The sequence below is a fragment of the Tachypleus tridentatus genome, chromosome 12 (genome assembly GCF_004210375.1).
Source record: "Tachypleus tridentatus isolate NWPU-2018 chromosome 12, ASM421037v1, whole genome shotgun sequence".
Classification (NCBI taxonomy): Eukaryota; Metazoa; Arthropoda; class Merostomata; order Xiphosura; family Limulidae; genus Tachypleus; species Tachypleus tridentatus.
Genome location: NC_134836.1, coordinates 87,584,640 through 87,610,498, shown reverse-complemented (window position 1 = coordinate 87,610,498; position 25,859 = coordinate 87,584,640). Strand labels below are relative to the sequence as shown.

Genomic DNA, 25,859 nt, shown 5'->3' with positions numbered 1-25,859 from the left:
GTTTTAAAAAAATGTTTGCTTGTTTTAGCGCAAAGTTATTTAATATACTATTACAACTGTGTCTGAGGTGGGGATCGAACTCCGAATTTTATACCATATAGAACTGGTAAGCCATCAGGGGATAAAAGTAAAGAAAACAAAACAAAAATGAAGTTAGGTGTCGAGGATGTTTGGTTCTCATTTGTATATAATGCATTTCAGTCAGTATTTTAGCATTATTTAATCACGTTGAAGAAAATCTGGTAACACCTGTGCTTTGGGGTATGTAAGCCCTAACTTCAAACTTTAAAACCTTAAGGTCTACTTCATAAAATTTATTTCTGTCTACGGTTCATTAAAACCAAATAAAACAGTGGAAAATTGTGTAAAGTTAGACATTTTACTTCAAGTTCATGCACCCATCTATTGCGAAACTTTACAAAATAAGATGAAAAGGTAACTTAGTGCTGGATAAAGTTTTAGAACATCCACCAAGACTTTTGGAATGTAAAACTCCATCTGATTTGTCAGAATTTATATAAGATATTTATTAAAGTTTATTAGTTGTGGAACTGATACAAAAGAATATGGATTGTCTGACCTTTAAAACCAATCATGTCAAATCAGAAGGAGAGAGAAATTCCTATTCAAAATAAGGAGATGAACTAGCGAAGAGGATGGGTGAGTTGGTAAATCTAATATGTAATTGAAATAACATTTTTTTGTTTGCTTTCGCTATTCAACATTGACTGTGAGAAGAGCACTTTCTACTTAATTAGAACTTTAATAATCTTGAAAGTTTTCTGTCTTAGTTAATTACATCTTTTAATTAGTCCTGTCAATGTTTATAATTGTACTTTGGGTAATGGGTAATCACGTTTGTTTGTATTTCTCATAAAGTGTTACGTGTGCTTGTAGAGACAGACAAACGGGAGACATATATTTGCATGCATAGTGGTGTAACCGAGGTTTATAGGGAGTTTGTGTTTATGTGTGTGTGTGAGATTGATTTCCGACAGTGTGTTCAAGTTTACTTAATGAATTGAATCTAATTTCATAAAGCAGTGTAGTTTTCTGTGGAAATCAAACTTTTCGTCTTAAATTGAAGAAAGTCTATACACCGAACATTACTTTAACTTTTGAAAACTTTTAAAAGTTTATTTATTACATATTATCGATTATGATTCGGAAAACACACACGATACTACATGACAAATTACACTTTGATTGTATTAGGATATTAGAGTGTAGTGCGACTCCAACCTCTGGGTTGTTTGAATACATTACAAATGTAGGAGCATTGTAGAAAGTGATCTATGTAACGAAATGGAGACGATCGTGTATCATGTCCATTGAAGCTGTTTTGCAGGTTTAACACACGCATAGAAAACAAATGTAAGTCAACAGGTATATTTTGTTTTGTATTAACCTGGAAAACAATAAACGAAATCTTTTTATCACAGAACTTGGATCCTTTTGTAAATTGTTCTGAAGCAAATTGTCGAATTTAAGAAAAATCGTTTATAAATGTGCAACATAAGTTGCTTCTGCAGTTTTAGTTATTACAGCCGAATGTCGTGTTGTCAATCTAATTGATAATTTCAATCACAATTTTGTATTTGTCGTATTAAAACAACGAATTTGTTTAGTGTATACACACAGCTGTCATGTCCCATCAGTTTTTAATACGTTTATTTGCAGTACCTTTGGTAATATATTTTCTTCTTATGACACATCAGAAACCATTACAGTTATCGTATACGATGCGTAAGCTAAGTTTTGAAGTCATGTATTCGGTACGTTCTTGTATATTCGTCTTCTACATACTCACGTGGAAGCTTCCAAACAAATGAGTTTTAGGGGATACTGAGGAATCAGTACGTTTGTATCCCAGAACGGCTGGTATGGGTGTTAAAACTTCTACTAATAAAGCAGACCAACGTTTCGACCTTCCTAGGTTATCTTCTCGTTAACCATACCAGCCGTTCTGAGACCCATTCTAATTTCAAATGGGTTTCTTTTCATCAAGAATCGGCATACTTGTATCCCGTGTTCCTTCATTAACATGTTTATCTGCTAATTCCACCATCCAAATGATATACTGCAAGTAACATGTTTATATGTAAAGGTTGTCGTTGTTTTTTTCGAATATGAGTGAACTGGCGTCACTCCTCAACAACCTTATCTGTAAATCCAACTGGAAAAACAAGTTACGGTAATGTTTAGGATGAAACTTGTTATTCTTAATGTTGAGACACGTGTATTTAGGTTAGATAACTTGAATGTTTATTTCAAAAATCAGTTATAACGGGGTGATAACTGTAATTTGCTATTACATGTGCTTTTCCTGCACCTTCCATCAAGCAAGAGCTTCGCTCCGTCATCTTCCTTGAAATTAATATCCTAGTTTGGAAGATAACATAGTAGTTTATACTCGATAGGGAAAATGCTATAACAACTTGTTGTGTCTTGAGAAACGTTGGAATGGTGCCAGAAATTAAGTTATTTGGTGGGGCTTCGTATGTCCTTAAGCCTACATGCCGTGGATTTGTTTATATGTGCATCTTTATAATGAACACACTCATGAAAATGTCTTTACAAACAAAAAAGTATATTAATACCATAAGTTACAGGATATCGTCAGTGTTGTTACTACCACCAAATGTGTTACACTGTGTTATCTTACGAAACCATTTTAAAGTATCTATGAATTAGTGTTTATGGTTTATTATTATTAAGCACAAATCTATACTTAGGGCTACTTGTGCTCTACTCACCACGGGTATCCAAACTCGGTTTCTAGTTGTATAAATCCACAAACATGACGCTGTGCTATTAGGGAACATGAATTAATGTAACGAATAATTAGATTAGACTTTGCTGGAATTTATGATCGATAATCGTTTGTAAATACACTTGTGTTAATGACATCTCATGGGGTGTTGCATAAAATTGTATTAATTTTATTGTTTAAAGGACAAACCTAACTGCAAAAACATATGCGTAACAATATCAAATTATATATATATATATATAGTATTCAAGAAAAAAATCTTGTAGTCCCACGTGAAGAAGAGAACAATTAAAACGGGGCACAGATACAGAGTACGTTTGTATTTATTTCGTACAAAACTACTCGAAGGGATATCTGCGCCAGCCGTGATTAATTTAGAAGAGATAGACTGGAGGAAAAGCTGCTAGGAAACACCTCCCACCCCCAGCCCTTTGGCTACTATTTATCAACAAATAATTTGATTAGACATTATACTACAATGTCTTTTCGGCGTCGGATCGTGGTCCTATGATCCCCAGCCATGCGCCTCAACAACCCAGTCTGTGCTAGGCCTACAGGCCTGGAACATTTATTCTGGAGCAAGAAGTATTTGTAGAAATATTTGTGGAACTGATGTTTATTATATCAAACCTTTGTACACAACTCTCTAGCTGGTATTGGATTTTGATGTTTCAAATGAATGCACTTTTAGGTATATGTTCAGAAGAGTGAGTATTTGACTTGTATATCTTGCTGAAAGTATAAATAACCATTTTCCATCCAGCTTATCAACAAATTATTACTCATAATATTTCGAAGCAAAAAATAACAACAGTAGGAATTGCAATCCAGGTTTCGACCCCCCAACGGACACATATTTTCGCTCAAACGAAAACATATAAAAAAAACGTTTCTTAATATTTAGTTTAGATGTAACAAATGTTTTATCTTATTTACAGTCATTCACTTATCATGGATTGTGGTTATTTTTGTTCGTGTATAAAGTATACTTGTTTTAATAATCACGTGTCTGTTATTTTGTTGGTTATGTACAACAGAGAATTACATATTTGATTGGATTTCTTTTTAAGATGTTAATGTATGTCGTTAGATATTTGTAATTTTCAGCTCTGTGTTTGTTTATTGGGCCTGAAAATTGGCCTCGTACAATGTACGAAACTCATCCGAACCAACGTCGACGGAAATACAACTTTCACGTGAAATTGTTATCGAAATGAAACACAAAACAATTATCTGGTCATGGCCACCCACTGATATATATTCCCGGGTTGGGGGACATGTATGTAGGGGATCAGCTTTTACCGTGTAAGTAAAATAATATGTTATGCGTACTTAAACTCAAACACAACTTTAAAATGTTATTAAAAATTGCTAAAACATTTAGTTTGAACACGATATTAAGTTCTTGCGGGCGCCCATGTTTCTAGTATTTATCGTTTTCCCTGTCTATTCTAATTAAAGGTTAACATGTAAAACATTTCTTCCTTTATTCTCGACAATCTTATGGTAGAAAGTGTGACTCGTAGTGTGGATTGCATGATCGAAACCACTTCTGGACTTGCTCGTTCATTCAGCCGTGTATTTTTCATAATGTCGCAATCAGTATCACTGTTCTTCGACTGCTGTTACTTCAGGTAAAGGTCCACAATAGGATATCTGCTCTCTGTCCACTATAAAAAATGAAACCCCGGATTTTAACGTTGTAAATCTGAAACTGTCCGGTAACCAAACGAGGGGAACTCTTTCGGCAGAGATTGATGTTGAATAGCTGCTTTCTCTATGGTCGATAACTTCGAGTAGCTTTGCGCGAAAATTCAACTAACAATCTTCATTTTCGTGACATAATGGTACGCTGCAAATAAACTTATTGATCATACAATTGGAAAAACGCAACCGTTTAAAGTATTAAACAGTGAACTACGAAATGTTATTTTAGAAAGTTGAAAATACGTTGCAGAACGTTTAATGAACTAGAAATTGGAGACCTGAATAATCAGCTTTCTTTTTTTTGTCTCATGTAGTTAATTAGACGTAGACAAAGTTTTCAAACTTATGAGCCAAGGAAATCATACTAGGACTAGAAGTTTTAATTTTAGAAATGAGAAGTAAGTTGTGTTTGATTGATATTTGTCATGCATATCTTCTGAAACAGTCATTTTCTCTTGTTAGAGATCACACTTCTATTAGGTAACAAATTGAAGAGGCGTCGGCTGAACGCGTCTTGTAAACAATTACTCATTAAATTTTAGATGTTGTAAACAATAAAACTTTTCCATTTACATATTCCAGTAAAAGATTATAATTAAACTAACTAGTAATTACAGCTCAAATAGGATTAATAAACTATTTAAGCTAAATGAAACAATAACTAAGAAATTAAAAGATTTATGTTTTCTTCTTCCATAATAGATAAACCATTTGTAGTAATTAAACACACATATTTTACGTTTCTCTGGATAACTAAAGGGAAATTTTTAAACGTATTTGGATATTTTCGTGTATTTAAACGTAAACAGCGAGACTACTTACTTCGTTGTTCAATTGTGTAGCCGCATGTATTTTCCGGTTGAACTTAAAAGAATTCTGAAATATTTTAAGTAATGTTTAGAAAAAAACAACAACTGAAAATGGAACTCTATTGATACTCTAAAATTGTATCATTTGTGTGTGAGATAAGTATTTATTGAACAGTTAAACAACAAGCGTTTGACAGGTAAGTTGTAGCTTGTAACTTTCCAAACTTAATAGAAATAAGTCTTATTTAAATACGTCAAAACTGATAGAATCTCACGAGAGTTTGTTTCATAAATATTCCCCCCCGCCATGCACGACACCCTCCTTCTTCAGTAGCTTTGTGTGTGTATCAGTTGTAAGTATTTGTCTATGCAGATATGTCAGTATCGAGCTAATAACAGTGAAACTTGAGTCGAACCACACTGATGAAGTTTATCTATCATTTGTGGTTAAGTTTATAATTTTTTGTTTTCTTGCTGACAAAAATATCGTTTGTATATAGAAAAGCCACTGTAAGTTTGTATTACAGTATATTTTATAGTAGAGTATAATTTACTTTTAGAGTCGTAACGGATTTACTGTTATGCATTTATTTCAGTATTTGCGTTTGCTTCAGTTTGATGCATGTGACGTATAGTGTTGGATGTATGTTGTACAAAACTCACCTGTTATCTAAATTTGTAGAAGATTCTCGAGCGTACGAATAAAAAATGTACGATGTATGTAAAATATTAGTGATCGCTAGTATTGATGCCAACAGTACTTTCTAGAATCTCGCATAAAAGCTTATAAATTGACGCGTCAAGAGACAGAAATAGCATATCATTTGGACGCTACAGTCAATAAACTACAGGGTGTTCGGAAAGTCACTGTGCACTTATATATTTATTAACAGACATGTTTCAATATAGAATACAGGAGGTAAATATGAATGACAGTTAAAAACAATGTTGAAAGTGACCCCCGTTGGCATCAATACAGGCTTGGATCCTTCTTATTTTGTTTCTAAACACCGCTATCAGTTGCTGGCTTGAAATAGCCTGAATGAATGCTGTTATCGCTGCTTTCAAAACTGCACAGCGACTTTCCGAACACCCTGTATAAGCCTTGGGAGCTGTAATAATGTTTAATATTTATTCATGGGAAAACTACAGATATTTTACCAGTAACTTTTTAAGGGCAAGCATGTTTGGTGTGATGAAAATTCGAACCCGGGATCCTCAGATTACGAGTCGAGCGCCCTAACCACCTGACCATGCCAGTCCTATTTAATAGTAATTATTAATGTGTTTTCCCATTATATTTGAATAGGTTATATGCATATATAAATTATATTAATACACTAAAATATGTGAAAGCTAACGAATGATAAAAAAACCTCACTCGCTAATATTCTGTGAGAATTTTTATTTGTTAATTTTCCAAACTGAATATCTGTTAATCCAGTCGTAATTCTGCCTACCATATAAAAGCAAAGTATAATTACCGGTGTAGCTTATCTTGAGCTCATCAAAACTAAAAACACTGAAATACTTGATTCTGATGCTTTGGCTGTACATAGTGAAACTGTGCAGATCATGTCATAGTTAAATTCGGTGAATCATAGCCAAGCTGTGCTTTGTCAACAGTAATGGAACTAGAATGTTTACAATAATGAGGTTTTCCAAGATACAGGGCCCGGCATGAACGGGTGGTTAAGGCACTCGACTCGTAATCCGAGGGTCGCGAGTTCGAATCCCCGTCACACCAAACCTGCTTGACCTTTCAGCCGTGAAGACGTTATAACGTACGGTCAATCATACTATTCGCTGGTAAAAGAGTAGGCCATGATTTGGTGGTGGATGGTGATTGATGACTAGCTGCTTTCCCTCTAGTCTTACACTGCTAAATTAGGGACGGCGAGCGCAGATAGTCCTCGTGTAGCTTTGCGCGAAATTCAAAAAGTATCGACAGTTGAACTATAATTTTTAGGTACTAGAGCCACCGTATTAAGCCTGCCGTATCCTACCAAAACTAATATTTTATGCATTCAGGTTTTCGCGCTAATAATGCGATAAACTAATAAATGTAAGTACATTACAATAGCATTACAGCTCGATACAGTACACACACGTACGAACATTTTAAATAAATGTACGTGAGCGAACAATTACAATAATAGTGGTATAGAAAATCCTCAATATATATCCCAACACTAGTCCAACGTATGTTTTATTTTTGCACGTCTTCTCCATTTTTTATCTTATAGTTGCTCTCGATGTAATTAAATGTTTGGAACTGAACTTTCTAATAACAATCCAAATAATCAAACTTGATTTAAACTGGTTAATAATTCGCTTATTGCGTTATAAAACTCAACATTTTTTGGTTGTATTTGATACCTGATAATCTTTTCGAATGTCAAATACTATTTATTTATTAATTTTATTTATTTTATTTTATTTTATTTATTTATTTATTTTATTAATTTATTAATATTATTTATTACTGGCTTAAATTTTATTAGCCAGTAAGTTGTTTTTTTATTCAATTTTCTCTCCTTCTTCTAAACTGTATTTAGTTTATGACTAATTAGAATATGCATATTATTTTTGTTTTAGAATTAATCTTCGGGGTGGTGATATGTGTCAGAATTTTAGATGGTACGAGTATTGTATATGACATCAGCGACGAAGTATGCACTCTATATGTGATAACTGTTGGTATATGCCTAATAGGCGTGTCTGTTGATAATGCTGAATGTTGGCGTTTGATAGATAAATGTTAGATTTATTTGTCATGCTTTGCAATCGTTCTAATCTTTCCTATTGTTATATATACGTCAAATTATGTATGTCATGGACGTCTAATGATTTTATTTGACTGTCTTATATCAAGTTTTATTATCATAATTTTTTATGATATATTGTATAGGACTATGTTTGTAGAGTAGCTAAAAATGTGTACTTCGCTGGGACAGCGATAAATCTAGGCATTTAATACGCTAAAATTAGGGGGTTCGATTCCCCTCGATGGACACAGCAGATAGCCCGAAGTGGCTTTGCTGTAAGAAAACACGCAGACACAAACTAGAAATTTATTTTTTCCCTTAAAATCGTTGGTGTGTGTATTTTATTATTCAGTACTTGTTAATAAATAATTTAAAACACATCGTCATATTGGTCTAATCCTAGGAGCTTTTTCTGCGTTTATCGCATACACTACGAGCTTTTTAATTCGATCGAAGTAAACAAAGAGAAAAGGAGTTATGAAGTGAAACAATTCATGTAAGTTTTATACAGTCAGTAGAAAAGAAGCAATTGTTTAAGATCTTAAACTGCTGTGATTTTTCGCACGTTCAAACAGTAAAACAAATTAAATAGAATTAGTGCCAGTTAAATTATTAAAACGTGTTGGAAAGTTACCTGAACTCTTTTTAAGGCAAAGACTCGCTGTTGTGAATATAAAACCGAGAAAAAAAAAACAGACAAAAGAACATGTCTTCTTTTGCAATACGTCGCTAGGTTTCCGCTAGCACTGCAAAGTTTTTTCGCTGTCTATGCATTATATAAATAATATTGAAATTAGTAGTAGTTTGAATAAAAATCGAAAGAAGAACCAATGACACTTTAACCCGGCTTTCTGTGATACTTCTGTACATTTGATAAATAAAAACATTTAACATCATTTACTAGTGTCTGTTAGTTCTGCACGCAGTTCTATATATGTATGTATGTGTTCACTTTAAATTTGTAGCCCAAGAACATTAGATGACACATTGCTCTAATTTTCAATTTTTGGCTGCAATTGGTCAAGAAGGCCAGTGGCTCTCACAGTTTTATCTGCTTTTCAGGCCCAGAATTTATTGCGTTGTTTTAGTTTATCAGAAAGGCAATTATTCAATAAAGTACTTACTTCTTGTATGTCAACATTAAAAGTGGTATAACGCCTTGTTAAATATTGAAATACCTAATTATCCATAATTTATGGTAAGTAAAAAATGGCCGTATTTTAGTTATGCTGTAATTATTCAATCTTATATTAAGAATGTCCAATGAATTATTTTTGTATATTATCATTTTTATCTTTGCGTTCATAATGAAAAATGTTACATAAGGTTATTATTTTTGTGTTTTTGAAATTCAAGGTATTCTTACCACAGGCATTGTACATTTTCGTCTTGTAGCAACATCATGATGGATTAGGCTGAAATCATCAAGTTCCCATTGTATTTACCACACCCAATCCCATAGTAGGGTTAACAGTTGATTTCTCTGCTATGGGAACTCAAACCAGTATTGCCGAACAGTTATTGGTTGCTGTTCAGAATATGAATGGCGCTACTTCTTCCGACTCTAATGAAGCACCCAAGGGAGAGAATTCAGGTATCAAGTAGATTTATATTTATTTATTGTTATAGAACATGGATCACCAGGTACAATATTATATCTCGACTTCTTTACCTTCAACAAGAATAGCTTTCCAGAAGTTACAAATGACATATTAATTTTTTACTTATATAAGAAGTATCCATGTAATAACTCGCAGTTAATTCTATGTATATATATATATATATGAATTTTGAACTACTCCCACAGTTCTCGACAAATTGATTTAAAACTCTGCTTGGAGGTTCTTCACTCCCACATGATATAAACAAAGGAAATGTTTTTCTAAAGCATCTTGGGAGTGCCCCATATATTGAGAATCAACGGATTTTTTAATTTTTTTTAGGTTTGCTTGACGTGATACATTTGAAAATTGGTTGGAAATCTAAGAAATCTTCAAAATTTGTATTTTCGTTTATTTAGATGTTCATAATCTTCATATTGGGGTTTTGAAATGGGTGATGGCAAGAAAAGAATAGGGGCTCTTGGGATTAGCTGCACAGATTCATATAAAAATGGGCCGTTCGAAACAAGAATCTACTTTTATATTCATAAGAAAACGTAAATCGTTAAAAAAAAATGTTCAGCGTAGTTGTTTCTCATGAATTTATACGCTTAAGTTGTTAGTGTGTTTTTAAGGTATCCAAAATTTAATTACATCATTGTCATTCGGAAAATGTACTGAGCTTATAAATAAAAGTAAAATTTATTTTGTCCCCTTTATAGACATATGGCATTGTGAGAAATAAGTTAACAATATGTTAAAAACTGTTAACAGTGCATTTTAAATGATTAATTTTAATATTTAAAAAAAATATTTTGCCCGCTTTATCAAGAAAGAACATTTTAAGGGGGTATTTTGATTGATTTTGTGCACCTTGACGAACACTTGAGATATAGAATATCAGTGTACGTATATAACGGTTCTCTGTTGATTAAAGTTAATAACCCCCTGAACTGGAATAATTGTGAGAAGAAATGCTTTTTGTTAAAATGAAAAGTAAGATGAGTTTTTAGGAAATTTTCTATGTTTTTACTCAGTAATATGCACCATAAATGTGCTTATGAGGGATTAACAAACACTTTAGTTTTTAAGACAGAAATCTAATGATTACAGACTTTTCATACATACTTTTAGTAATGTAGTTATTAGGTCGCATGATATGTCATTTTTGGATTGTATTTATTTGTGTGTGCTCTTTGACATTTTTTTTCTTTTTAATATTATTTATTCACAGCTATGGCAACAAGAGGTTGTGTAAAGCACCCTAAGATATTCTATTTCTAGTAAATTTATTGTAAAGAAGCAAAGCATTACAGAATTTGTGAAAAAAAAATATTATGCGTATTTTGGAATAAAACTTGCACCAAAGTTTACACCGTTTGTTTCGAAAATAGAGACACTGGACAAAGGTTAGAAAAAGTATTTGCCTTTTGGAATTCCAGTGGTCTTACACGAGCCTGGAAAACATGGAGTTGATTGCTATTTTTGCTCATGTAACGTGCAAGACTACAACACTCGAAATAAAAAACAAATTATCTGAACCTTCAATCCACTATAAGACGGACATGTTGCTCATGAACATGATGTACCTGTACATACTTTACCAGAGCCTCTACATACAGTTTCATCTGATTCTGATGTCACTATAAATGATGATAGGGATTGTTTTCAACCTGAAACGTCTGATAAACTACAGCTTTTCTCACAAGGTGAACCTAACGATCAAGTGAGAGATTTGGGAGTTCCAAAGGATTAATCAGAGATTTTCGAGTTCAGACTTCGGGCGAAGAATTTACTTTCTCCAGGGGCATCATTTTACTGTTACAGAAAAGGCGAGAAAGAATTTATGCCATACTTTTTATTGCAAGAAGGTACACTGGTTTACTACAAAAATACTGCTAAATTAATACTAACACTAGGAACTGCTGTCTATGAACCAAGTGAATTACGATTGTTCATTGGTTCCTCGAAAATAAGTCTAAAATGTGTTGTTCTTTACATTGGTTTATATTGTTCGTTTGGTTCACATGAAGAAAATTTATGAAAATACCGAAATTCTTCTTAATAAGGTCAAATACAAAGAATATGGGTGGTTACTTTATGAAAATTTAAAAAACCTTTGTATGTTGCTGAATCAGCAATCTCGTTATGGAAATTTACATGTTTTTTTTTGTATGAATCGGAAAACTGAGCACAAAATTAGCACTAGATAAAGAAGTAATGACCACACAGAGTCAGCCTGATACCAGGATCGAGAAAACACAGAACGTGAAAATTTGATTGACACAAAGAAAGTCTTATTACCTACACTTCTTATAAAACTGGGTTTGATGAAACACTTTGAATGTCTTAGACAAAAATGGTAGCTGTTTCAAGTATCTATGTGGGCAATTTCTAAATCTTTCAGAAATGAAACTTAAAGAAGGAATATTTTGGGCCCGTGAATAGAAAGTTGACTTTGGATGAAAAGTTCGTAAGGATACTGAGAAAAGATGAAAAAGTGGATTGCCTTTAAAGATGTTATTGACAAATTTTTAGGAAACAACAAGGACCCAAATTATGAAAATATCATCAATAACATGCTCTATTAATTCAAAGAATTGGGTTGTAATATGAACTTGAAAATTCATTTCTTGCACTTACATATTGACTATTTCTTTGAAAATCTCAGTACCGTCAAGAAAAGGTTTCATCATCACATTAGGGAAACGGAGAGGAGGTAATAGAGAAGTTGGAACATCAACATGATATATGATTATCGTTGGTCATTGAAACGAGATGCTCCAGACGCAATACAGAAAGAAAGACTATGACTTGCAGTTTTGAGACTAAAATACATAGATTTCAGAAACACAAATTTAGGAATGAGGATGTATATTCATTTAACATTAGTGTTCTTTCCTTTTCTTCACTTTATTTGTATTTTTGTTAACAAACGTAATAATAATAATGAATGTTCACTGTGGTAAACAAAATAATAATTTCATCTAAGTAAGAGCTTTTTCCTTTCTTCCCGTTGAGTAAATAACTCCTCACTTAATAGGAAAAAAACGAAAATTATTTTCGAAATAAACGTAGCTGAATTATGGATGGTTCATTGTTAAAACTAAAACAATTCTTATGAAGTTTATATTCGTAGGTCTGTGTAATCTTTGTTATGGAGCATTTTACAGAAAGAAATTATACGACCATGACAGCTTATAAGGTACTTGAAAAATATTTGTTGACACTTATTTCTAGCTAGTGCTCTACTTGCTGCTAAACTCAGTGGTAATGGTATAGGGACACCTGGATCTTCTGGAACGCTAAACCCTACGTTCGGTAATCTACCCCTTTCTGGAGTTGTGGGTCTTACAGGTCTTCCACAGATGTCTCCATTTGATGGTATTTCTGGACTCGCGGGTTTAAATATAGTTACTCAGCTAGTGTCAGCAGCACAAGGTATACAAGCTACAGCTTCAGCAAGCACAAATACCACCCTAGCTAATAACGGAGCAAGCACTGTGTTGACCAGTTCCTCCCCTGCGAATATCAGTGTTCCTACCAATGGCCAGCATAATGTTCAACAGGCAAGTTTTTCAAAGGAAATTGTTCTATGCCTTACACTGATATATTTTATTATCACATAAGTTTAATTTATTTTCATTTGTGGGTAAATATAATTCTAATTTTTTTAATGTATTGACCAAAAAATGCACCTACATAAGTTTTGTGTAAAATGCATTTGATGAGATTTATCTTGGAAAAGTATATCAGAGATTCCTCGAAGTGTATAGTAGCTTTACTTACTAAACCTAAATTATTCATTGTATAAGATTTTGGTTTTAATTTAGCAAAGCGTATACACAGAGATATAACTGGAATGTTCTTATTCAGTAAATAAATTGTTACTAGTCACGTATTTGTATATTTTAGTATAATGTTGCCATGAGTTCTGTTATTTGGCAAGTTTGTTTTTTAATTATTTGACAAAAAATAATGCAAAGTCCAGTCCATTTAATGATAACAAAAACGTAAGATTTTCTTTACTGTATCATTTACAGTTTGCTTACCTAACTTTCCCTGATAGACATAAGCTCACAATAAACACTAACACAATAATTTCACTTCACTTCCTCATTCTCTTACACTTACGGCATTTCTTGTACCTCTGTTTTTTCGTCGACATACAAATTCGGTATTCACAAAAGTGAATTGGTTGACTGATTAGAATATAAAATCTAAGAAGCAACTCTCCAACTTAATAATACTTGTGAAAGACTTGAAAATCAATTGTAATATTCTGTAGGCAAACTCGCGTTTTCTGACGTCATTATATGACACCAAAAGTCCAAAAAAGCAAAATTAAAAATACAAACCTCTATATTAAAAAGCGTAAACTACAAAACTCCGCCTATCTGTATTCGTTAAACAATACTGTTATAGAATGAAAAGCCCCGTAATTGCATAGCGGTATGTCAGCGGACGTACAATGCTAAAAATCAGGTTTTAGTACTGGTGATGAGAAGAGTACACAGTCGTGTGAAGCTTTGTGCTTAAATACAAGCCACACAGAGAAAATAATGGCATATCCAACTTTAGTTGCCATGGTTGACAGTATAGTTATCTTGGCAGTTAAGGAGGTTGATATTTATAAATATATACAATGTAATAACTATACCACTAACTAAGTTTACGAAACAAAGTACTAAACTTACCTGTTAGTCATCCTGGCGAGTTATAATAATTACAATTATACTACAGGAATTCTTTCACAACTTCTATTACTTTACTTTTTGAACATGGCCATAACGTCACATAACTGGAAACCAGGACTGGAGAGGCCAGTTTCAGGTGACTAACGCTGGTGTTTGTATTTACCTGTTAGTCATCCTGGCGAGATACGACCATTCAACTTATACTACAGAGTGTCCTTTAAAACTGGTACTGCTGTAATTTCTCTCTTATTGCTGTACACTAGATATAGAAATTAGATTTTATGCTGTTTAAATTTTAATTCAAAAATTCAACTTTGTCTTGTGTTACCTTGATTCCTTTTTTATGAATTTTAATACTTTTACTTTTAACTTTTTTACCGGAAGTTTGGTGCAGATAGTCTAGTTGCTTTGCGCCATAAAATGCCAAAGCCACCCACCCAATCACAAAGTGCTATAAGTATTTTGATTAATAAAACAAAGTCTTTATTTACTCGCTTACTGTATTAAATTGTTCATTTGCCATTTGTTTTATGGTTTTTGTTTCCAGAGCTTATGGTAGGGAGGTAGGATGACATACTATACTTACCAACATTAATGGAGTTTTTTTTACAAGTAGATGATCAAAATAATTTACTTATAGCTCCATTGAGGATAATACTCCAGAAGAGGTCTCATTGGAAATATTGCATTCTCCAACAAATTACCACTGACCAAGTCTTTGTTTTTAAACATAATATAATGTTTTGGGGCAACAAGGAACCTGTTGGTCCAACTTAGCTGTCCCATACTCTAAACTAAACTAAAGCTATTAAATATATAATTTTTAAAAAATCTTATTATTCATATTGTAATCAAGCTCTTTCTTAAACTTGTTTAAATTTAATGACTCCTCAACATCTGAAGGTAACCCATTCCAGAGGCCAGATCTTGGCAGGCTATAAATCCTACCTACCAAAATTTATCTGTAATTCAACCATTCTCCCAGTTGAGTATAAAAAGATCATACACGAACACTATTATTGCCCTTTACAATCTTAAACACTTTAACCAGATCCCCTCTAACTCTTTTGTTTTTTTAAGAGAAAACATGATAACCCACATATTTGCCCAACTCTTTAAATAAGCTAAATCCTTTTGTAAATCAATAGCATCCTCTTCACAGGTAACAACATCCAAGACCTTAAGTAATTTGACCATTACTTCATCCATGTCATTGATATAAATAACAAAAAGGGCAAAAGTACCTCAGTTGTCATATTAATCCAGTTTGAGAGAACTGCATACATAACAACCCTCTGTTTTCTTTGATCTAGCCACTATTTTATCCAGTTATTCCCCCCACACCTACAAAGATAATTTTTTACAAGCCTTGTCTGTAGCACTTTCTCATGTGCTTTCATCAGATGGAGTTGATGTTTCTAAACTATTTGGCCAGATGATTCCTTAATTCCTAAATGACAGTTGTAGTTATTTATCTGCAACTTTTACTGATTTGAATTATGTTAGTAACTGAACAAATTCTTTTAAAGAAGTACACTTTCTTTTCATTAGCCTACTTTGCATATACTTACTTATTATGGTATATGTGTGATAAAGTGACCACAATTCCCTGGTAGTGGTTACAACTCTGTTGGAAGGTTACTCTATCCATTCACTTTAGAAATTAATTGAAGTGTTCCTGATACAAAGGTACCAGAATTTTTTCAAGGAATACATGTTTTCAACTTGTTTTATTAGTGCACAGCTGTCATTGTGACAAATTAAAATCTGGATTTTAATGTTAGCCATTCCTAAATATATGGCTAATCCACCAAGGGACATATCTTTAACTTTCTTCGTGCTGTAATAAACACAGAATTAATATAACACATCTACATTTTAAATATTTGCAGTCAACACCATACCTTTTTATTATGTTTTTAACCTTTAACAACAAGAATGTTGTGGGTAGCAGCATCAGTTGATGATGGCTATCGTATAAGAGCTAAAAAAGAAGTAACCTAAATCTCCTGAGAATAATATCATTTAAATAATACATCTATCTCAAAACAATTTTCACTCTGATTTTAGGGCTACTGATGTAGGTGTGCAAACGTTAAACAATATTGATTTAAAGAAAACAACAGATCTTTGAAACACTTGGGGTAACTCATGATAGAATGCAACAGTATGAATTTAAACTACCTTGCAAGCCCATGTACCACAGTGACAACAAGTAAATACCTGTGGCAACCTAAAACTAAGATTTATCCTCAATGGACGAATTTAGTAATTGCTTCTGGGTGTACTACTACTTCTCCTTCCTTTAGTTGCAATGAGAAAAAAAGTCATAGATCTTCAGAACATTGTTCAAAATGTCTGATGTCCAGGACAGGACTTCTGCTGGATGTAACAGGTTTCTCAAACAACCATTTCTCCTCAGTGACTGTTGGTTGCAAGTCCTTTGACTCATTGAAAATACCATTTCCTTAAGTAAAAACTGTTTTTTAAACTTAATAATATAGTTGTTAAGAAGAATACAGGGAAATACACTTCTCAGAAAAAAAAAGAAAAGTATGCAAAAAAAAAGTTTTGTGGTTATGGCACCAAAGTTTTTCCTTATACCTACTCTGTGGTATTTTCATATGCACCATTTTCCTGCAAGAGTAATTGGGTGGATTCCACAGAATAAAAGGAGGTCCAATACACAATGCATCATGGAGCAGCTCTGAATTCTTTTACTTTTACTGAATTTGAACAATGGAAAAGACTGAATACAATATAAGGCAAAGTGAAATAATTTTTTTTCAATACACAAAATTCTGTCAAGAGTGACAAAATAATTTTTGTCCTCTTTACTTTCTTGTACTTCTCTCTAATATCCTACCATATACAAATGTAACGGTATCATTTGATCTCTGAGGTTGGATACAGTATATTAAAATAGTTTTGGAGCCTCGTTATGCAATTACAAACTATTGTTTCTGTGTTTAGTTCATCTTTATAATAACACTGAAACATATTTTCCATTGAAAAACACTTGCATATTGAAATCTCAATGGCTGAATTGGAAATATAACTGAACATTTTATCTTAGTGAGTTCAAACCCTGTTGGCCTTGTTTTCAGATGGTAATTGTATTCAATTATGTTATGTACTTTGCAAATGATATTTGTATTCATGGAATCTTTTCCTATTACAGATTTCTGCTCTTTGCTTACTACAGTTGAGGTATCATATTTTGTAGGTCTCTTACTGGATGTTCTTGGTGGTTCATTTTACTTTGTTTTTCAACGTCATTAAGTACTAGGGACATATCAATCTTGAAAATTCTAAATCCAAATAGGGAAAAAAATTTTTTATCTCACTGTAGGAATATTTTGGGTCAGACAGGGCAGTTACATATCTATCCCAAAAATGGTACACATTCATTTGCATGAAACTACCAACAAATGCCAAACAATGTTGAAATATGTTCTTAACATACTCAGTTTTCTGTATGAGTTGTTTGCTTGTTTTTTATTTATATTGTTTGAATATCCTAGGTAGCACATCAAGGAGCAGCACAGCAAGTTGCCATGACACCTCAGTTCATCTTGGCAGCAGGCCAGCCAATACAAGGTATTCAAGGTGCTCAGTTGCTTATTCCTACATCCTCAGGTAGGTAGTTATATAACATTTTTTATGTTTGTTCTTTCATTGGCATGCAGAATAAGCTATAATTAAGTATTCTTATTAAGAAGTCTTCTAGTTTTGGAATATTAATATATTACCGAAACATATTTATAATAGTCTCTAATAAGATGTTCAGAAGATATTTCAAAAGACACTGTATGATTCAGGTAACAAGTTCCAAGTATGAACAAGATATTCCTTATTTCAAGAAAATATTGTTTCTAAGAACTCATGAGTGAAAGTAAAGAGGAATATCACAGTATATTAATGGCAGTAAATGTGCTGATGGTGTTATTCACCTAACACCAGGGTTTATCAGTATGGTTGGGGTACTAGAGATATAGTAGTGGTTGAAACACTAGTTAGACCATCAGAGTGGATGAACATCAATTCCTATGGTGTGAACTGAGTTAAATTGGTGAAGTGTTATTATCACCACTTTTGCATTATTCATTTTCAAATTAGAATTAATGTGAAGCTTAATAATGTAATATTATTTAAAACCATTATGATTACACATTGTAGATTATGCAAAATTAAATCAAAATTTGTTAACAGCTATGAGTGTATGAAGTAGTGATGTAGATTTAGATTTTATCTTGGATACATTAAATATGGCTTTTGTTCTGTAGTGTAACTTATTGGTTATGTTCTCTCTGAAACCTGTGCAGTCTGACATTGTATTATAATGCATTCTTTCATACCACATACAAGCTTTGATTTTCAACACTGTAGCATTTAATAAAAGACATATTTAACTGAATCAGTAAGATGGGCGTCTTAGAAAACTTAAGTCATCTTTAAAGTCACAGGCAAAAGCCTGTTGAAGTTATTTAACACATAAAAACTTATGCAGTGACTTTCTTTTTCTGGTGCTTAAAGCATGCCTATGTAATAGACAGCAACCTTCCAAAAGTTTCAATTTAAAAGGGGTCATTTCAAAACATATACATTATGCCCCACATGAACATTGCTTTTTTCATACATGGCTTCAAATTTAGTTTCACCCATTTCTTTTTTTCATAATAAATATCCATGTTGAACTGTTTTTTTCACTGCTCAAAAAATAATGGAGTTTTTTTTTTTGAAAAATTTTTTTTTTCAGGTGTTGCTATCCAACAGTTGATAACTTTTCCAATGTTTCAATTTGCCGGAAACCAGCTAGTCCAGATGCTGGCTTCCAATGGACAAATGTTTACAACAACACTAGCAAATCTTCAATCTTTGTCTCAGCCATTCCAAATCCCAGAAATATCCACTGCAAGTTCTGTAGGTTTGTGTGCATTATATAATGTAAACATTGTAGATATGAACCTGAACTGTTTTCAAACCATTATTTTTGTTTCAGATACACACATCTTAGAAACAATGCAGCTATCAGTAAATATACTCTTCAAAAAAAGAAACGCAAAAGGGATATTTTTGTTATTTTAAAGAGAAATATATGTAATAACGTTACAAGCTCAGAGTATGTGATGTTACACGTGTTAAGGCACTGATTGTCAGACCAAAATGACAATAAAAGTTGTGTACTTTGAAAATGGAGGAAAACATCGGATTTTTCGCCAAAACACATGCGTGTACGATAAATTTGTTTGAGAGATCTGCATGTTCTGCAAGTGCAACATGTGCAAGATCCCTATAAAAGTGACGGGTTCTCGGTTTCCATAGCTCAGTGTTAAGCCACCGACACGCAATACAGTTACGCCAAGACTGATTGAAGCACAACGCAACAACGCCATTGGTCGCTTGGAAGCAAGCGAATCTTGATCAGATGTTGCCAGAGCTGTGAATGTCCACCCAAGCATCATCACAAGGCTATGGAATTGTCACCAACAACATGGATCAACTCGTGACCGTCCACGATCTGGCAGACCTCGTGTGACCACGCCCGCACAAGATCGCAACATCCGTTTACGTCACCTTCGGGATAGGACCACCACTGCCTCAACCATACCAGGGCTGCGTAGGATTTCCGATCAGACCGTACGCAACCATCGACGAGATTCTTAGGCCCCATGTGCAACCCATCATGGTGAACGTCAACGACGTTTTTCAACATGACAACGCCCGTCCTCACACAGCCCGACTCACCACTGCCTTCTTGAGACACCACAACATCAACATTCTTCCCTGGCCCTCCAGATCACCAGATTTAAACCCCATCGAACATCTTTGGGACGAGTTGGACCGACGTCTGCGACAGCAACAACCTCAACCGCAGACTCTACCTCAGCTTGCAGCAGCTTTGCAGGCTAAGTGGACAGCCATTCCACAGGATGTGATTCGTCATCTCATCGCTTCCATGGGCAGGAGATGCCAAGCAGTTATTGATGCTCACAGGGGGCATACTCGTTATTGACATTGAGTGGCATTAAACTTCAACTAGTGAGCGTGGACTTCGCCTTTGTAGACTTTGGATGTTCAGCAGTGAATGTGCAAAGTTTCACACATGTCATACAGAACTACCCGGAATAAACTTGTTAACAATTTGTCTCATATTTTGCCTTTTGCGTTTCTTTTTTTGAAGATTATAGTAAAATTTAATGAACTTGTTTTTCACAGGTCTACTAATCACCATTTTGAATACTTTATAATATCAAGCTATAAGTTTCAAATACCTCTCTATTTACAGGAGCTTCAAGTGTTCAACCACAGCCAGTTATTGCTGCAGGAAATCTAACAAATATGGGAACTCCTGTATCTGCAGTACCTCAGATACTGACTAATGCATCTGGTCAGGTAGTAGCTGTTGGACCACAGGTGTTTGTTTAACTAGTTTCACTTTTTGTTTGAACTTTCATACTTTTTCATAAACTAAAAGTTAACACTTTTTTTACTTGAAAATATATTTCAAATAATTATCTGTCTACATAACAAAGAAGTATCACCACATGCCAGCCATTACTATGAAAATTTTGTGCACCTCACAAGCTTTGATTAAATCTCTCATCCTTATACTTATCAATGTGTACTGTTACAGACTGTTGTGTAATCACCATTAGATTATAGTACTCTATCAATAGGAGAGTGACATATCCTCCATGCACAGTAATCTCAATGAGCACTAGCATTTGAACTAAGCCTTATTTGTTATGAGACAAAATAAATGAATTGGAAGTTGGGAGTAAGGTAGGGAAGTTGTGCAAAGAGGTCCATAACTACTTGAAATTTTATAGTAGGGAGAATGTCAATTTCAGAAATTTTTACTCAACTCTCAGTACAACAAAGAGCATTAATGACATGGTTGAAGAGTTGATGCAGAAAAAGCAGTTTCACAAATGAACTTCTTTCTTCCAAAAAGAAATAACGCATGGAATTTGTCACCCACTCACCAACTAGTGAGGCATAATTTGATGGTAGATTGCATTGCTATTACCCTGAGAATACTCTTTACCCAGTAGAAATAGTACCTCAGAAGTATCCATTTTATTTTTATTACAAGAATGTTCAACTTTTCAGTTGAAACTGATATGGGGACAGTTAGTGCAGTTTTGTGACATGCACAGAATTCTTCACAAAAATGGTATAAAGAAATAATTTTTTTGCTGTTCAGAGAGGTGAGTAAACGTTTATGTAGTAAACAGTATTAAAAATGTTATTAAACAAGTTATAAGATATTTAGCAAAACATTTACTTTATTTTATAGTTTGTATATGTTATCAAAATTTGGAAAGGTTAATTTTAATTTGTGTTTTATATATTTCAGACATTGAATAAATTGAAAGATTTCAATCACGATCAACAATAGAGACACAATAAGTTCAGAATGAAAGAAAATATAACCAGTATTATGTTAAGATACAATAATAACTTGCAGATGAGTTGAAGTATCTTCAAAAGGTATTTTCTAGAAATGCATAGGTGGTCTTACCTATTTGGCAAAAAATCCACAGACATATCATTGTGCTACTGTATTTGATTAACAGCTCTGAATGTATCATTTCTTTCATGATTTACATATACTACTACAAATTTTTTTGCATCAGTTGGTACTGCTTCAAACTTTTTGAAAGTTGTGGCTATTGATGTCACATTAAATTTAGATATAAGTAAATATGTTGTATATAGATAGATAGAGAAAAGATTTTCAGATTTGTGGTCCATCTGGCCTATATGCTATGATATTTTAGTTAAAATACTATTACTGTACTCTTCATACTGTAAACTCCTACTGAATATTGAAACTAAATGTGTGTCCCAAAAACTTTTGACACTAATAAATACCCATATGTTGGCTAGTTTGGGAATTTATAGTGTCACAAGTTTAACAGTATGATGAAAACATGGTACACTGCATATTATTTCATTTACAAAACTTTTAATCAGTCTGTTATGCATTTTAAGCCAGAGCTGTGTTAAAATAATATTACAGACTTCTCTTTTACCTACCTTTGGGTTGATACTATAAATCATCAACCAAGTTTGTTTTATGGCAACCTTAAAGTTTTATTTGATACCATTACTATCTGAAAGTGATGTATAGCCACTACAAGGTTCATGTGTAACATTTCACCACATTTGTTATGCCAAAATATCATTAGTGCTTTATCAACTTAGGGTTTCAATACTATATTGTGAACTTGGGATTTTAACACTGTACTATTTAAACAAAAGTGGTGTTAGTATTTATCTGTGCAGTTTGAGTTAACAAGTTTTTATGATGACTTTCGAAATGTTGTCCTCTACACTTGTGTCTCCACAACAGGCAGTTGCCATCCATTCGACAAAGTTTCATCATGAATACTCTGCTAGACAGTCTATCAAAGAACAAGTTTTTGCATTTAATATAATTTCTCAGTGAAATAATTGAACTGTAGTTTTAACTGTATTGGAACTATTCAAAATTTATTCTTGTTTTTTAGCTTATTACTCAGCCTCTCCTTTCACTAAACCAGTCTACAGCTAACCTAATTCAAATGGCACCACAGCTGCAACAACAGCAGCTTCTTCAGCAACAACAACACCTCACAGCTCAACAGGAAGAAAAACAAAGCTCTCCCCTAAACAATCAGCCTATTGCTCTCATATCAAAATCCCAGGTAAAGTTGAATTGGAAAAAAAGAAATGCTACATTGCTATCTTTTCATTGACATTCTCTGATTTACAACTGTAAAAAGTGTTGAGTAACAAGACCTCATTTTTTTTATTCTCTTTCCTAACTGGATATTTCACTTACATTTTATGAGGAAGCAGATTTTTTTTATATAAGCTAACCACCCATCAAAATTAATTTTAAGTATGAACAAAATGAAGACACTTTTCTATATTTACAGAAGGATATTTAACTCTTTTTAAGTAACCTTACTTTTCCAACTTAATTATGGGATATATAATTTTTTTGTCAGATATCATGCAGTACTGGTGAATGTAACAAAACTTCTGAACTAAAATTATTAAAGAAATAAGTTTAAAAAATAAATAAAAATTTTAAAGACAGCCCTTATTATTCATATAGGTATCAAACTTTCTTTTAAACTCATTTAACTTACTGCCTCCACAATATCTAAAGGCTAACTATTCCAGAGGTTAATCACCCTGTTTGAAAAATAAAACTATTTTAGCTGAATGTGACTCCTACCTTGCAAAATTTATATTTGTGTTTCATAGTCCTAATATTCTCACCATTAAACATGAAAAAAAGATGATGCATCAACACTATCAATTCCCTTTACAGTCTTAAACACTCTAACTCTTCATTTTTCAAAAGAAAACAATTTAAGAAATGTTAACCTCTTTTCATGTGATAATTTTTCCATCACAGACATTATTCTTGTAATCATCCTCTGAACTCTTTCCAACAATTCAATGCCTTTCACAAGGTAAAGAGCCCAAGACTGAACACAGTACTCCAAAATTCCCCTAGCCAGAAACCTATGTGGTGAAATTATAATCTCCTTAGATTTGTATTTAATATTTCTGCAGATACAACCTAAAATCTATTTACTTTACCACTAGGAACAGCCCAATGCTTGAATGGGTCATAAGATCAGTCAAACATTAGACCAAGATTCCTCTCTTTTTTTGACACTGATAAGATTATCCCCATCAAAATTATATAAATAATTCAAATTATGATAACTCGTGCATTATCTCACATTAATAATAATTAAAATCCATTTGCTATTTCTTTGCCCAACTCACTAAATGATCTTAGTTCTTTTGTAAAGCAACAGCATCCTCCATATAGATAACAACACCAAAGATCTTAATATGATCAGCAATTTTAAGTATTTTATTTATTATTCTTTCATATATATCACTGAAATAAATAAAAAAAGCAAAGGTCCTAAAACAACACAAAGGTACCCCACTTGTAACATTAATCCAGATTTGTAAGAGAATATTTTCCCTTAGTGGAGCTACATTGACTATCCAATTAAATACTTAACTTTGTTAAATGACTTCATTAAATGTTGTTCACAACTGATGTAAGACCAATAGGCCTGTAATTATCAGAACACTTTTTAATTCCTCCTTTGAAAAGAGGAATTACAGCAGCTAACTTTCAATCTTCTGGTACCTGCCAACTGCTCAAAGACTGACAAAAATTAGTTAAAAATGGCTCACATATCCAATCCTTAATTTCATTTAAAACCCTTGGGGAAATGTAATACAGCTCAGGAGTCTTACTGTACTTTAAACTTCCAAATTTTATCTTAACAACTTCAAAAATAATGCAGTTATCTTGTTTGGCTTTGTTTTCACCTATCCAGTGTTTCAATTTAGGAATACTGCTTAAATGTTCATCAGTAGAAAAAGCAGTATTCAAATAACCCTTCTTTCTCATAATTATAAAACAAAAGACTTCCTTTTTCATTCCTCAAATGCCTTACCCCTATCCTAACATCTTTTTTACCCTTAAAGAAATCCTTACTGTTAATTTTTACATTTTTATCCAAACTTTTATCATACATCATTTTTATGTCCTAACTTCCTGTTTGACCAACTTTCTTAATCCTTCATAACCTTCTAAATCTTCTGTCATACCAGTCAATTTAAATTTGTTAAATTTATGATGCTTTCCTTTAATTTTATCTCATACATTTTGTAAGCTAAGATGGTTCTTTTACTTGCAGCCACCCTTTTCTTTCTATAAGGAATATTTTTATTTTGAATATTTAGAAACACATCTTTGATCAGTATCTCCAACAAATAATTCTTGTTGCATTCCTTCAAAATTAGTTTTTTGAAATTTGTATCAATAATATAATTGTTCCTGATCTCCATATGTAGCATTGTATTAAAATCCTCCATTTCTACCAGTACCCTAAAGTAATCTATTTTATTTCTTATACTTTTAGCATTTCAATTTTCATAGTAACAATTAAATGTATTCTTACAGAAACACCTATAAATTTACTTCTTATTCAGTAGTGACATACTCCAGCTAGACGTCTTCATAACAATAAAGCAAAGCCTGTGTGATTGTATCACCAGTAGTCAATCCACCATAGCACTTGAGGGTTACCAGTAGCCAGAGTTGAAGTGTGAAGGCTTAAAAGAGGACCAAACCAAAGATACTATTAAATATCATTTACTAAGCAAATAAATTTTTATGAAAGATTTAAGACTCCCAATTGTTTTGCTGTATTTTCACTATAACAGAAAGGCAGTTATGCACAATATCATATTCTGATATATTTAACAAAATGGAAAATAAAAATATTTCCATTCATGATAATGTTTGTTGTAACTTGGTAAAGGTGAAGAAGTTGTATATCATATGTTGAATCTTACAATCCTTCAGCAACTTATATGCTGTTTTATTTTGATGTGAAATTTACCTCCACAAATGTCAAATGTGAAAACATACAGTCATGTGAAAAAGTTAGGACACCCTATGAAAG

The 25,859-nt window shown here is 32.9% G+C and overlaps 1 protein-coding gene across 9 annotated transcripts in view; it reads left to right on the top strand.

Moving 5' to 3' along the window:
• The window catches only part of LOC143233915 (uncharacterized), a 123,057-nt gene that overhangs the window by 71,903 nt on the left and 25,295 nt on the right, over window positions 1-25,859 (top strand). For 8 of the 9 annotated variants that reach the window (XM_076470801.1, XM_076470800.1, XM_076470802.1 and 5 more), the window contains 6 exons: window positions 9,453-9,651; window positions 12,899-13,227; window positions 17,880-17,994; window positions 19,115-19,282; window positions 20,645-20,772; window positions 22,875-23,051. In XM_076470801.1, coding sequence (XP_076326916.1) covers window positions 9,546-9,651; window positions 12,899-13,227; window positions 17,880-17,994; window positions 19,115-19,282; window positions 20,645-20,772; window positions 22,875-23,051 — 1,023 coding nt within the window. In that variant the 5' untranslated portion in view covers window positions 9,453-9,545. The remainder of the gene's footprint in view (window positions 1-9,452; window positions 9,652-12,898; window positions 13,228-17,879; window positions 17,995-19,114; window positions 19,283-20,644; window positions 20,773-22,874; window positions 23,052-25,859) is intronic. The other variant, XM_076470804.1, reaches the window with a different exon arrangement.